The following is a 12,680-nucleotide window of genomic DNA, read 5'->3' as shown; positions in this document are numbered from 1 at the left end:
ATAATAAATAATCAACATGATCTTAAGTGAGCTATTGTTTTCTGTCTGAATGTCACATGGATCTGTTTCCCAGGACGATGTCCCTTGATCCCAGAAACTAGGAAATGGAGGGTGGGGCTATGTGATGATGTCAACACAGGCAAGAGGTGCCAGCAACAGATAGGCGTACACAGATCTTACAGAGAGAAGTCACTCTCACAGCTTTTCCGAAGCCTTTGAGAATTAGCCGCAGAGAATAAGGTATGTGCAGTCTATTAGCATCTTTTCGAAGTGTGATGGGAAAAGGCTCGTTTTCACATTCGGTATTTGTAGAAGGGCTGTTCAGTAACAGCTGACAACAGCATGTTCTTGATGAACAGAAACTATACGTAGAGATCTATTTGAAGTTACGGTTGTTTTTACAGTCTAATTACTGTTTATGTCAATCTACTGCCTGCAGCAATCTACAAACAACAGCATCTGTAATAAGTGGAAAAAAGGGAGGGTTGAAATACAATACATCAAGCCGTGCTCATCAAGAAAAACGTGTCTAACTGAACACTAACCCAAACACACCCGTGCATCAGGAAGATTTCTCACTGACTTGAAGAACAATAGGACAATGAGAAGAAATGACAAACACTTAACTTGAAAAGCATTAGGCTCGATGCAAGAAACACACACATCACACGACAAAACATACAGAAGAAGTTGAGATAAGAAAACCAAAATGTTTTTGCATGAGGCCTATTGATTCACGAACACTAACAGAGCTCTACTTAGGGCTAATTAGGGCTCTGTTCGGGCAAAATAAGGACTCATTTGCCATCTTATGAGTGACTATGGGACAGGAATATGTCTCTCATTTTGAATGTGTCTCATTTTGAATGAATAGATATATTGAAAGTTCATTGCTTAGCTTTTCATATTGTATCTGTAACACTTTTGTACGAGTATGAGCAGAATTGATACATGAGATACAAATTGCCCTAGTGCTTTCTAAAAATGTTTTCAGTTAACAGCCAACCTATTTCACAGCTCTGTGTGATTTGGATTTATACAAATGAGCGGCTCTCGTCTGGATCAAAGGCCATAAGTTATAAGCCTACCCTGATAATATACTAAAGTACCAATTTATCCTTGTTTCCATTGATACATATTCAGGATTTAGTGAGATTATTTTTACATGAAACGTCCTAGTATTCAACAAGGCTGATATTTTTTTACGCTGTAATCAGGAATGGGTTCAGAAACTATAAAATGACATTTACATAGCAAAAGACATTTATATTGAAGCAATCTACTGTGTGTGTGTGGGGGTATCTCATGTGGTCAGCTGCTCTCTTTAGTCCCTTCGTTACATCATTGCTTGTAATCATTACACGGCTCATTAAATAATGCCACAAGTTCGTACTTTGACCTCAAAGTTGAGTCATTTCACAGGAATAAGATCATTGAGATAAAATAGTAATCATTGGGTCTCCATTGAATGCATATTATGTACTACTACGTTGTTTTTCTTATGTTTTCAGGCCTAACAATGGCAAACTTTGGAGGACATGCCATTCCTGGCTCTTTTTTCCTGCTCTTGGGCTTTTGGCTAACGGTGAAACACATTCTGCAACACTACTGGAGGACAAGCAAGCCCAAAGGAAGACAGATCATGCCGCCTTTCTTTCGAAAAATTAATTACGTGGAAGGAGGATTTCTAATCTTTGGTGCATTTGTTGGTCAGTTTTTCTCTCCATCCCCCTGCACAGCACAAACTCCCTGAGCTTGTTCTTCCCTCATCTCATTTGCTTGACGTCGTCCTGTTCCAGGTATCATGGTTGAACAGTTTGTGGTGGATGGGCCACACGCCCACCTCTACGACAGAGAGAACAAATCATGGGTCAAGCTGATGAACTGGCAGCATGGGACGATGTATCTGTTCTTTGGCATCTCTGGAATAGCACTGGTCGCCAGTACTGCATCTAAACTGGTGCCAGTTGGTGTGGACCGCCTTGCTCTCTCCTTGGCTCTTTTTGTTGAAGGCAAGTCCAGTTTTAGTTCAGCTTTTTTTCTTCACGTCACAAAATATGTTCCCCTAGTGTGTATTTGAGCTTTTCTTCCTTCTATTTGACCATCATCCAGGGTTTCTGTTCTACTACCACGTGCACAGTCGGCCCCCGCTGGACGCTCACATCCACTCCCTGCTGCTCGTGGCTGTGTTTTTTGGATCGGCCAGCACCATGTTGGAGGTGTTCATAAGAGACAACATTATTTTGGAGCTCTTCAGGGCATGCCTGTTCATCCTGCAGGGCTCATGGTTCTACCAGGTGATTAGCATAACGAGGAGCTGAGAATGCCGTAACGTGTGGAACACATTGTGAAGGAACCACAAGTACCAGCTTCTTTCTGCATAATTTCCAGTCCCAAATGTGTCCAGTCTTGGCCTATTCATAGAGACTTGCACATTGCTTGAGAATTGTCACCTATCACTGACCACAGACCTGTTTCCTTTACAAACTTTTGTGAACAGCAGTAAATATATGAGAATATTTTGCTGCACATTGTAGTAGTCTCCTTCATCACACTATTTATCGTTTCAGATTGGATTCGTACTTTACCCACTGAGTGGCCCGGAATGGGACCTGAACCTGCATAGCAACATCATGTTCATCACAATGTGCTTCTGCTGGCATTTCGCTGTGGCCCTGCTGTTAGTCACCTGCATCTCCTCCGTGGTTCTGTTGTAAGTATCCCACCCTTTACAGACAACTGTTATAGCTCAAACCAGTAGGTATTGAATGTGCTATAAGTTTAAGCAGAACAGAGTAAACACACAATGAGCACTTGGAATCAAGTGAATGAATTACATGTAAATGAATGTGGTGTACTTTATCCACTTTCATGCATGACAGCAGTACATGTAAAACACTGTACTCTGTATGTTGTGTCCTTAAAAGTTAATATGCAGAGAAACTGATGGTGATCACAACAGCTTTTGGTTCACAGGGGTTGATCTCACAAGTTCACTTCAGTTTTCAGAATAGCATGGTGTCTTGGATTCATTTCAGGAGCAAATACACAACATGTAATACAAGCTTGTGTATCTCACAATAACGCAGAGACAATCAGCCTGAACAAAGGATGCGATGGGCTATGCGTCTCATAAAACATGCCTTACCCATTGCCTTTAGAATACGTCCTCCGTGCCACCAGCCAGGTGCCATAGCACATTGAATGCATATGAAGGACAAGCTCTTGAACTGTTGCTGGTGATGAGTATATGTGCAATATTAACCTCATACCGGGCGCAAGAAAACTTCATTTTATTCATTTAAAGTAAAAACATCAATGAACAGACACTCAATCAATAAATTTAGTGTCTACTTTCCAAAACCTTTGGGAACCTCTGGTTTAGGCTTTCTAGATGCTTTGCTGTACTCTTGGACTGGTTAACATATTTAAGATTAAGAAATTGGTTCAAATAATGATTTGTTTAGTGGCATCAGAACCTTTTGTTAGTGTTTTCTCTGAGCAGAGAATAGTGGGACTTTTAGTTATATCTCTCTGTATTTTAAGGTGCCCTGAAGTTGTCATAGTCAACAAGGCTTTGTTTACATTCAATAGTACCCCTAAGGCCGGCTTAACACGTCCAATGACTGTATACAATATTTACTAGGCCATGCGGCTATTTGTAAAGCCCTACTTTTGAAACCTGTATTGTTAACCTCAGGTTATCCTCTTCTTCTTTGTCATTGGTGCCTCACCATTGTTTCTTAGAGTAGCAGTCAGCAGAAATGTGTATCACATTACTCCCATACTGGACATGATTGTGTTTCCTTGTGCACATGCTGGTACAAGATGAGATGCACACAAACAAGTTTAAAACGGCTCTGCAGCACTAAATGTGTCTTTTCCTGCAAGATACTGTTTGCAGGAACACTTGAAATCAACAACATTAGTTCACTCTGCTGTAGATGTGTCTTCTTTATGTTGGCTTGTTTTCTTGTTTCAATAGCACAGTGAAGCGATTCTCAAGAAGAGGACAGGACATAGAGATCGGAATGCGAAATACAGCCTCCAAATCAAGCTCCCAGAAAGCTTTGCTTGAAGAGTCGGATGAAGAGTGAAGGCTTGTTTCAGGTTCTTTGAAGACTAAGTCTGCCTTTGGTAAAAAAAATAATTTTGTAAGAAAACTAAATAAAATACAAAACAATATATAAAACACAATTTATTTAAATATGATCCGTTATTAGTATTTTAAAAACACAATATAAATGGCTCGAGTGTATGGCCCGCTATCAAATAAAATGCAACACCGATACAACACAAATAATGTATTAAAACAAAAATCAGCAAGTTACAACATTCAAATAAATCAGACAGAGTTAAGGCCCACTTTCTTCACAATTGCTAATATTGCATTACATCAAACATTACAAAAAAAGGGACAGAGTATCTTATTGAAAGTCATATATACATTAGTAGTTTTATATGAGATTATTGTGAAATATCAACAGGGCAACTGGGCTTTTGAAAGTGTGTTAGTTACTGAAAGAAAACAGAATCTATGGAAACAGCCTGGTGATCTTTGCAGGATTATCATCAAATTTGGAAATAAATAAAGGCATGCTGTAATAACAAATGTTACCAGTACACATGGGAGAGTAGAAACAAGTCAATTGGCCCTGAAACAGCTTGAGAACATAAAGTACCAAATACATACTGCACAGTGGACCTCGATTCATGGCCGACTGACCATAGGATCACTGTTGAGGTGCAGTTGGGGGATCGGGGGCACATTTGGGTGAAGGTGCTGTTGTGACTACGACTGTGGAAACAGATTTCTGGGAGCCTGATGCCATGTGCTGCTGGAGCTGCTGTGCCTGGACCGTCTGGATGCGAACCTAATAAGGAAGAAAGACGGAGAGTTACGCCTGAAGATGCTCTGTGTGTCTCCAACGTGACAATGAAGCAGCATAAACGTGTTTCGATTGAACAGACGTTCTCAAATACATTATTCCACATTTCTTGACAATAATTTCGCTTTTGCGACATCAAATCAAGTGGAATGGGAGCAGCTGACCTGCGTGGCCTGTCCTTGCTGCTGAAGCTGCTGGAACTGCTGTGCTGTGACAAAGCTGACTGGTTTGTTCCCTGCGATCAGCTTTGTGCCAGCGGGCATGGTGGTCAGGATGATGTTCCTGCCCAGACTGCTGATACTGCTCAGAAAAGAGAGAGAATGGACAAACACGCGTCAATCTACCAGCCCAACTTACAGCTGTAGAGAGAAGGACCCTGTAAAACAAATGTCATACATCAATAAATACAAATATTCAAGAGGCTCTAAAATGTATAATTATGCCACTACAGTATAATAATAATTAAAAATAATAAATAAAAGAGAAGAAGTAAATAATCTAGAGTTGAAATCTCTCAATAAATTGTTTTATTTATTCTCATTACAATGAAATTATCTTGTCATTCTGTCTTGAAAAGGTTTTAACAAGAGAAATATATTCAATAAATAAATAACAAATGACTTACTTTGTGTTGAGACTTCCTTTTACCATCGGTGTGGTCACAACACTCTTGCTCTTCAGTGGTTGGGTCAGGAGAGAGAGGGGCACAGTTATCCGTGCAGGTAACTTCCCCTACAGTGAAAAAAAAAGAGGATTGTTCCTAAGACATGTGACTTTCAAAATTGACTAACTAGATTTAGTGAGTTCCTCATTGATCTTTTAAATATAAATATAAACAGAATAATTATCTTACCGGTTGAGTAGTGACCACTGTAGCAGGAACCTGCCGCACAGTGGCTGTAGTTGTTCCGAGCGTCAGAGTGGAGCACGAGACTCCAGGAGCCACTGTAATCCCCTTGGCACCAGCCACAACACTGGCAGCCATGGTCATTACATTAGCACATGTCGAGGCTGTGAGCGGTTTACTGCCAGTGGTCGTCATTGTGATGGTCTGACCTTGTTTCTGTGGAATAACACCAAGGCCTGGCATTATCCGAATGGTGGTGCCACTCTTGTCAGGGGAGGATACGCTGGAGAAGGTCCTTGATTTTTGGTCAGCCATAGTCACCGCCAATGTGGGCATCAGTCGTATGGCTGTGTCTCCTGCAGCCTTCATCAAGCTAGAAGCAACAGTGCCTGCTTTAGTGGTATGTATTTCACCTGTACAGGATGCAGCACTGGAAACAGAGGAAGGTGAAGAGTGGGGTGGTGCCACACGGAGAGTGGCTGATATGCTCTTGCTGCCGGTGGCGCCGGTACCCAGAAAGTCAGGCGTGAGTTTGACGGTTGCAACTGGGGACTTGGCAAGAGTAGCCATCATGTCTGGGGTGATCCGCAGCACCGTCTGTCCTTTGGAGTCTGTGGTGATGGACGACGGTGGAAGACGAAGGACATCTTTACCCTGGATGCGCAGGTTTGTAGCAGTTATTGGAATTCCTCCTCCACCAGCAGTCTTAATTCCCAATTGGCCTGTGATGGACACCTTTAAAGAATACCAAAAGATACACCTTGTGGTTATTTACGTGGAAAATTACATTGCTTACTTAAGGATATGGATTTGTTTCTGCTTTGGTCAGCTCCATAACCTGCAGACTATTTTTGTTGAAACCATTGATGTCAAAAATCCCTCCTGCAGGAAAGATACCGGACTAAACTGAACTGAAACACTAATTTCTGCACTTGTAATTATTCTTGCAGTTCAAGAAAGCTTTACTAGGCAAATATCCCAGTTGACACAAACTGGTTCACCTGTTTGATACTTGGGCCGGCGACTCCTTGCAGCCTTGCAGGGGAACCAGGGTTGTTAGCCGGGCTACCAGGTGATCTGGCTAGAGGTTTGGTGAGAGCTACAGCGGACACAGATATGGTGGTTGGCACCTGGACTGGACTACTGGCAGACTGACTCCTCAGAGGCACAGAAACCATTGCCTAATGATACACACAATAAACACACAAGTCATATATTTGCAATATGCAAAACAACAAACACAGCTTTTTATTTGATTACCTGTGAAATGCCCTTGGCTGCCATTGACACTGGCATCCTGATCTGGTGAGGGGCCTGATGTACCAGTGTGGCCTGCTGACTGCCTAACGTAGAACCCAGACCAGGCTGAGCAGAAACCACCCGTACCTGAGGGAGGGAGCCTGCCGCCAGGTGACTCACTATGCGAGCCGTGTGTTGGGATGTGACCGGCTGTGAAACTGGGGGACAAGCCTGACTGGTGGGTAAGATGGTTCCCAGCTGGGGCAACGAGGGAGGGGACACAAGAAGAACACTAGAAGAGCGAGAAGGGGCAAGAGAGGAGACGACTCTATTTCAAATCACACAGATGAAAATGGGTGTATGTATTTTACAATATCAATGAGAAAAAAAAAGAAGTGTGTCACACTGACCCTGTGCTGGTTTTGATTGCATCAGTGACTCCGGTCTTTGTTGGTGTGGTGGCCGTGCAGGGTAAGGGGGACTTAGGGGTTCCAGGTGTGTTTGGGGTGGGTGTTGTACGGGTTGGTGACATGGGAATGCAGACTATATCCTGTCCTGCCTCCAGACACCCCGGGGTTTTACTGCCTCCGTCTTTACTTCCGGACTTCTAAAACAAACAGGAGATTCGTAACAAACATGTTGCTCTCACACACTGAAAACAACAACTTTCACTACAGTAGTACAACTTCCAGTGTGTTACAAACAGTAAATATTGTATGTTTTACACTGTGTGCAGCTATGTGTCCTTTTTTCTGCATTGGACTCACAGGCTTTGATGCAGGTTTAGGTTTCTGCTGCAGGGCTTTTCTTGCTTTTGCAGCAGCAGCTTGAGCCTGGTGGATCCTCTCTGGGTGGAAGAATAATAGCAACGTGCAAATTAAAATGTCTTCCGTATAACTATAATCTTAAAGGATGGGAGCATATACTATGAGGGTTAAATGAAATTACATACATATTCGCTTCAGACAATAGTTGGATCATCAAACTATGGCTCCTTATTGGCTGCCTCCACTCAAATAGGTACATGATTAGAGGACTTTACACTTACTGAACAAACTACAAAAGGTAGAAAGCTAAACCCTCAAATAAAGCACAGGATTTCCTTACCAAACTCCTCTTGACTGCGACTGCGGTGCAGGTAGATCCAGAGCTTGCGGCCGATGTCATACTTTACACAGGGGTCTTTCTCATAGTGAAGTCTATCCAGGGCACCACTGACAACCGTGTTCACCTAAATGGCAAAGAAGACAATAACTTAAAGGCTGCAGGCCAATGTAAGGTACACACAAGTCCCTCTGCAAGAGTTAGCTGAATGACTAAAAGAAGAAAAAAAACTAAATACAACTTACCTGTGCACTGGTGACATCTGGAGCAAGAAACTGAGAGTCTTTCAACAGTTCACAGATCTCTGCCCTCGTTCCTTCTCCATTTGGTAACCTGGCTGCTGCATCCCGCACTGCAGAAGTAAGAGGGTAGAAGTCTGGATAGTATGATTGGTTTTCTTTGCACACTCTATAAAGTATGTTTTTCAAACAGCCTGACAATGGAGGGTAAAAGAGAAGGCCGAACCCAGAGAGAGGATGGTAACATATGGTGGTCGGTCCGAGCGGAGCAATGTGTGCTCTCTGGCTTTGTTGAGAGACATCTCCTTATCAAACACCCCTTTCACAGGCCCCACCACAGATTCAAAGCCGTGCATCCTGAAGGTGAAGGCTTTATGTGGCTGGTTGTATCGCTGCTGCTCCTAATAAAACACATGACACATTTGTTGGCTTAGAGTTCATGTCCAGATAACTAAGGCAACATTATGCAAATAAGATAAAAAGCACAAACAAACCTGAATTTGAAACACTTGTCTCTCATCTCCAGTGCTGGGCCGCACCACGTAATCAGTTGAGCTGCTTGGTTAGAAATATTACACTTCAACAACCATGGCATTGCAACTCAAACTACTTTATTATGTTAAAGTCAGGCTATGAATAACTATTGTATTTATTGTTAAAAAAGAGATTGTGATTTTACAAATGAACTTTTTGCCATCTTAAATTAAATTAATAAAAAAACGCATGTTGGTCCTACCAGCAACACAAATAAAAACAATAATCAATTAATTTCCGGTTGATCAACTCATTAACCCAGCGAATTAATACAAATAGAAATGCCCTGAATCTTACACTCTTGGTGTGGGAGAAGTCATCTCGAGCATATCCTCATTTTCCGTCTGTGGAAGACAAAAAAAGCCAGTTTACATTATGTCACAAATAAAACCCTAAGGGACTAATAAAGGATTATCTTATCTTATCTTAAACAGTGGTAAACATAGTGGCCAAGCATGTGAAATTTTGTGATGTAATAATTGTACTACCTTGATAACAAAGTCTTTGGAGTCCAGCCACAGCTGACAGAGTGCACTGAGATCCTTCTCTGTATCCTGAGTGGGACCTAAAATAAATGGAATACAATCTTTCTGAATACCAAGCACTGCATCAGGCAGGGAAAAAACTGATCCCTCTTACCGATCCACCTCCACTGCTGAGATTCATCAGCAAATTCCACAAATGGAGAAAATCCACTGGGGAGTGCCATCATACCATCTGATTAACAAACACAACTTATATGAGTAACATGGGGTGTAAAATAATGCCTGACTATCAGTGAGTGTCGTGACCATTGCTACATACCTTTAGTCTCTCCTGCAAGAAACTGCAGGGCTTGAAGAACCAAGTCAGACCAACATGGGACAGATGAAAACCACACATTGAGGGAGCTGGCTGGAGAGGACTGCCACATTTGAACCTTCTCCTCCAACTGTGAGATCACAACGTAGGCATTATAATATGCAGTCAGAACTGTGATAATATTTATAATATTTACGTGAGAGTCTGCAATGAGTGCATACCAATGAAGTGCTTGTAAGGTTTTCTGCCCTTAAGATGCTCTCCAACAAGCTGAAGAAACTGATAGCTATTTCCTCAACTGGAACCGGGCTGCTCGGACACTCCTCCACAATTCTTCAAAAATAATGAGTAGTTTTTGATAACAGGAGACCCAATAAATAAAAGCAAATACGTTATCAATACACTTGTAAACACACAATTGTGTAAACATTAGAAGAGCACTAAACTCACTCTTCCTTGATGTTGGCCAGTGGAGTAGACGGGGTGTCTGGCAGGGAATTGATGATGCTCGCCGTTGGAGCTGATGGGGTGTCTGAAGGTGCAAGAATTTCACAGGGATCCTCAGATTCCACTTTTATTGTCCTCATTTTTTTCTTCCTTCTCTCATCTTTGATCTTCTTCTTAGGCAGAGACAGATCAAAAAAGGCTGAAAGAAAAAAGTAAACAAAAATATCCACTGTGTGTCATGAAATCAATGAAAACCAGACTTTGGTAAGATTTATCAACACTTGTTTCTTTTACTCACCCACAGCCCCCTTCCGACCAATATTCGCTCTTGAAAGTATGTCTCCAAGATGAATGTCAGAGGTCATCAAGTCTGGATGATCCTGAATAAATCACTCATTAATGAAATATTGTGAAAATCAAAACTAAACCATATCTGTGTTTTTTCTTCTACTGATACCACTTACTGGCTGTCGCTTCCTCTTCTCCCGATGGTTATGCAGCATGGCTTTCAAATCCTGCTCCCCTAGTTCTATTCCCTCTGTGAAGAAATTAAATGTCTTAAAACATTATATTCACCATGCTCAAACATTTGAGTAACATAGTCTTGATATTGCAGAAATCACTGACCAGTGGTCTTCATGTCTTGGGTGGAGAGGCTGGGAAGAACTCTGAGCGAGACAGTGGGTGTCGGCGAGGAAGGCGATTGGGGTGCTGGAGCCCATAATGATATGTCTACAAGCAATATACAATAAGACTCATATTAGTGTCCACAAGCTTTTTATTAGAGAAAAGCTTTAGAAATAAAAAGATGTCGTTATCGGCAGATAGTAATGAAAAAACAGACTGACCGTCATCATCAGATGAAGCATCGCTGTCTCCACACTCAGTTTTGACCTCCTTTAATATGCGGCTCAATCTTCTTCTTACCCGTGGCTCCCGCATTTCAGCATGAGTCTTGGTCATTAACTTTCTTTTCGGCGGAAAGTCCAGTCCACTGTGAACCGCAAACTCTAGCAGCTCCTAGAAAAATAGGACACATTAAGACTAATGGCACGGGGCGATGTGGATTTTACTTTTACAAAAATACCTTTCTGGAGACAAGGATGTGCTTCAAAAGCCTGTGGTAATACTGCTGGAGGGAGTACAACTGTCTCTTCTTCTGGGACTTGGCACACAATTGTCTGTACTTGACCACCTCAGGATTGAAGTAACCATCTGGGTTGATATAAATGAGAGTAGTGATCAGAAAGTGCTTAAAAAACGCTCAGCAGGATATAGTTATGTGTTGGTGGGTAAAGCAGAGAGCTAGGGAATCACCTCTGAATTGTTTTTGTGCTAGATGAAGGGGATTTCCAAAGTTAAAGTTTCTGTTGTGGAAAATGTCACTGATGGTGCTGTCCTGCTCTGCAACATTGTTGTCAGGAAACTGTGGCAACAACTGACGAAGGTGCTGTCTCTGAGAATCTGACAGCACTTCACTCCAGGTGCTTGCACTCATCACAGAGAAGAAAACGTCAGGCTGATGAAAACAAAAGCAAACACAGCAACAAAAAAATTATGAAGAATCTGCATTGCGTCTTATACGTCTGAACAATCGTTGTCCAATCGTTGTGCTGAAAGACAGTTAAAGAACAACATTTCATCACCCCGGGCGCCAGTAACTCACGTCCTCAAGTAGGTCCTCTGGAAGGTTTAATCTACAGTTCCCCAGCATGCATTCCTCTGTGATTTGTTCATCGTGTTCTTCTTTTGGATCAAGAGGGTCTGACAGTATGTGGGTAAGGGCATCCATTCTTCTCCTCTGTACCAAGCTTTCGAGCCTTTTCGCATAGAAGTGCTACAAACGACATAAACATTAGCAAGCGTCCACCAATGTCAACACATTAGCCAATGTGTGCAGTGACGTAGCGCACCAGCTGGCGTCAAGTTATCAAAAGAACAAGTTGTAAGGTTCATAAAGGAAACATACTAGTACTGTTCGACATAATTAAGTTGATACTGCTGATTAAAAACTGTCAAGAGCGCTTACCTGACACTGCTTTGTGTTTTGGAAATGAAGGGGGAAGTGTTTCACCGACGTACCGTTTTCTTCTTCTTCTTCTTCTACTAAAATCCGCTACACGGGGCGCTGCTCGCCCGCTCGCCTCGTGCGTTTTGCTGCCCTCCACCGGAAGTATGGAGCACGTAAGCCAGTTGAGATACATATTTGCGTTAAAAAACTGTAAACTTATATACAAAACGTTAACAACATGTACTCTGTACTTATTGTGGTGAACCCTGATATTAATATTCATAACTTTTGAACCGGAAAGGAGCATTTAGCTATTTAACACATTCAATATCACATGGCTAACGCTAAATGAGACTAAAGGTCACACTGGTTAAAATAACATTAAATGAGACTAACTGTCCACTTTGATAAACCTGAACCGGTTAAATTAACGTTAAATGAGACTAACGGTCACCTTTGATAAACCTGAACCGGTTAAATTAACATTAAATGATACCTGAAAAGGTTAAACTATCGTTTAATGAGACTAACGGTTACCTTTGATACACAGTAAACGGTTAAACTAACGC

General features: G+C 41.9%; 2 protein-coding genes across 4 annotated transcripts; one reads left to right on the top strand and one right to left on the bottom strand.

The window, feature by feature from the left end:
* Positions 1-153: 153 nt before the first annotated feature.
* On the top strand, positions 154-4,097 carry tmem45b (transmembrane protein 45B). Its single transcript, XM_034549664.1, has 6 exons — positions 154-240; positions 1,512-1,709; positions 1,800-2,012; positions 2,113-2,297; positions 2,571-2,713; positions 3,986-4,097. The coding sequence occupies exons 2-6, from the start codon at positions 1,520-1,522 to the stop codon at positions 4,095-4,097; spliced, it is 843 nt and encodes a 280-aa protein (XP_034405555.1). The 5' UTR covers positions 154-240; positions 1,512-1,519.
* A 192-nt stretch (positions 4,098-4,289) lies between these two features.
* nfrkb (nuclear factor related to kappaB binding protein) lies at positions 4,290-12,202 on the bottom strand. 3 transcript variants are annotated; one of them, XM_034549662.1, is made up of 26 exons: positions 12,130-12,202; positions 11,767-11,937; positions 11,418-11,619; positions 11,188-11,315; positions 10,949-11,120; positions 10,728-10,832; positions 10,565-10,638; positions 10,399-10,480; positions 10,104-10,299; positions 9,875-9,986; positions 9,657-9,783; positions 9,492-9,569; positions 9,341-9,417; positions 9,150-9,196; positions 8,813-8,873; positions 8,545-8,719; positions 8,325-8,431; positions 8,083-8,206; positions 7,743-7,822; positions 7,386-7,582; positions 6,997-7,267; positions 6,738-6,917; positions 5,743-6,471; positions 5,515-5,621; positions 5,054-5,189; positions 4,290-4,874 (listed from the first exon to the last, which is right to left on the bottom strand). In XM_034549662.1, exons 2-26 carry the CDS (start codon positions 11,890-11,892, stop codon positions 4,734-4,736), a joined length of 3,834 nt encoding a protein of 1,277 aa, XP_034405553.1. In that variant the 5' UTR covers positions 11,893-11,937; positions 12,130-12,202; the 3' UTR covers positions 4,290-4,733. The 3 variants fall into 3 exon arrangements, with proteins under 3 accessions (XP_034405553.1, XP_034405552.1, XP_034405554.1); XM_034549661.1 differs by having other exon boundaries at positions 8,813-8,876; positions 12,130-12,184; XM_034549663.1 differs by having other exon boundaries at positions 7,386-7,579; positions 8,813-8,876; positions 12,130-12,184.
* Positions 12,203-12,680: the final 478 nt, after the last annotated feature.

Source organism: Cyclopterus lumpus, chromosome 14 (assembly GCF_009769545.1).
Source record: "Cyclopterus lumpus isolate fCycLum1 chromosome 14, fCycLum1.pri, whole genome shotgun sequence".
NCBI lineage: Eukaryota > Metazoa > Chordata > Actinopteri > Perciformes > Cyclopteridae > Cyclopterus > Cyclopterus lumpus.
The sequence above is the reverse complement of the archived record's forward strand: the minus strand, read 5'-3'. Positions and strand labels throughout refer to the sequence as shown.

Coding starts and splice junctions, on each gene's coding strand:
- tmem45b (XM_034549664.1), top strand. CDS start 1,520: ATGGCAAACTTTGGAGGACATGCCATTCCTGGCTCTTTTTTCCTGCTC. Junction 2,013..2,112: donor CTTGGCTCTTTTTGTTGAAG/GCAAGTCCAGTT, acceptor ACCATCATCCAG/GGTTTCTGTTCTACTACCAC. Junction 2,714..3,985: donor ATCTCCTCCGTGGTTCTGTT/GTAAGTATCCCA, acceptor TTGTTTCAATAG/CACAGTGAAGCGATTCTCAA.
- nfrkb (XM_034549661.1), bottom strand. CDS start 11,892: ATGGATGCCCTTACCCACATACTGTCAGACCCTCTTGATCCAAAAGAA. Junction 11,620..11,766: donor CAGAGGACCTACTTGAGGAC/GTGAGTTACTGG, acceptor TGTTTTCATCAG/CCTGACGTTTTCTTCTCTGT. Junction 5,622..5,742: donor CAGTGGTCACTACTCAACCG/GTAAGATAATTA, acceptor TTTTCACTGTAG/GGGAAGTTACCTGCACGGAT.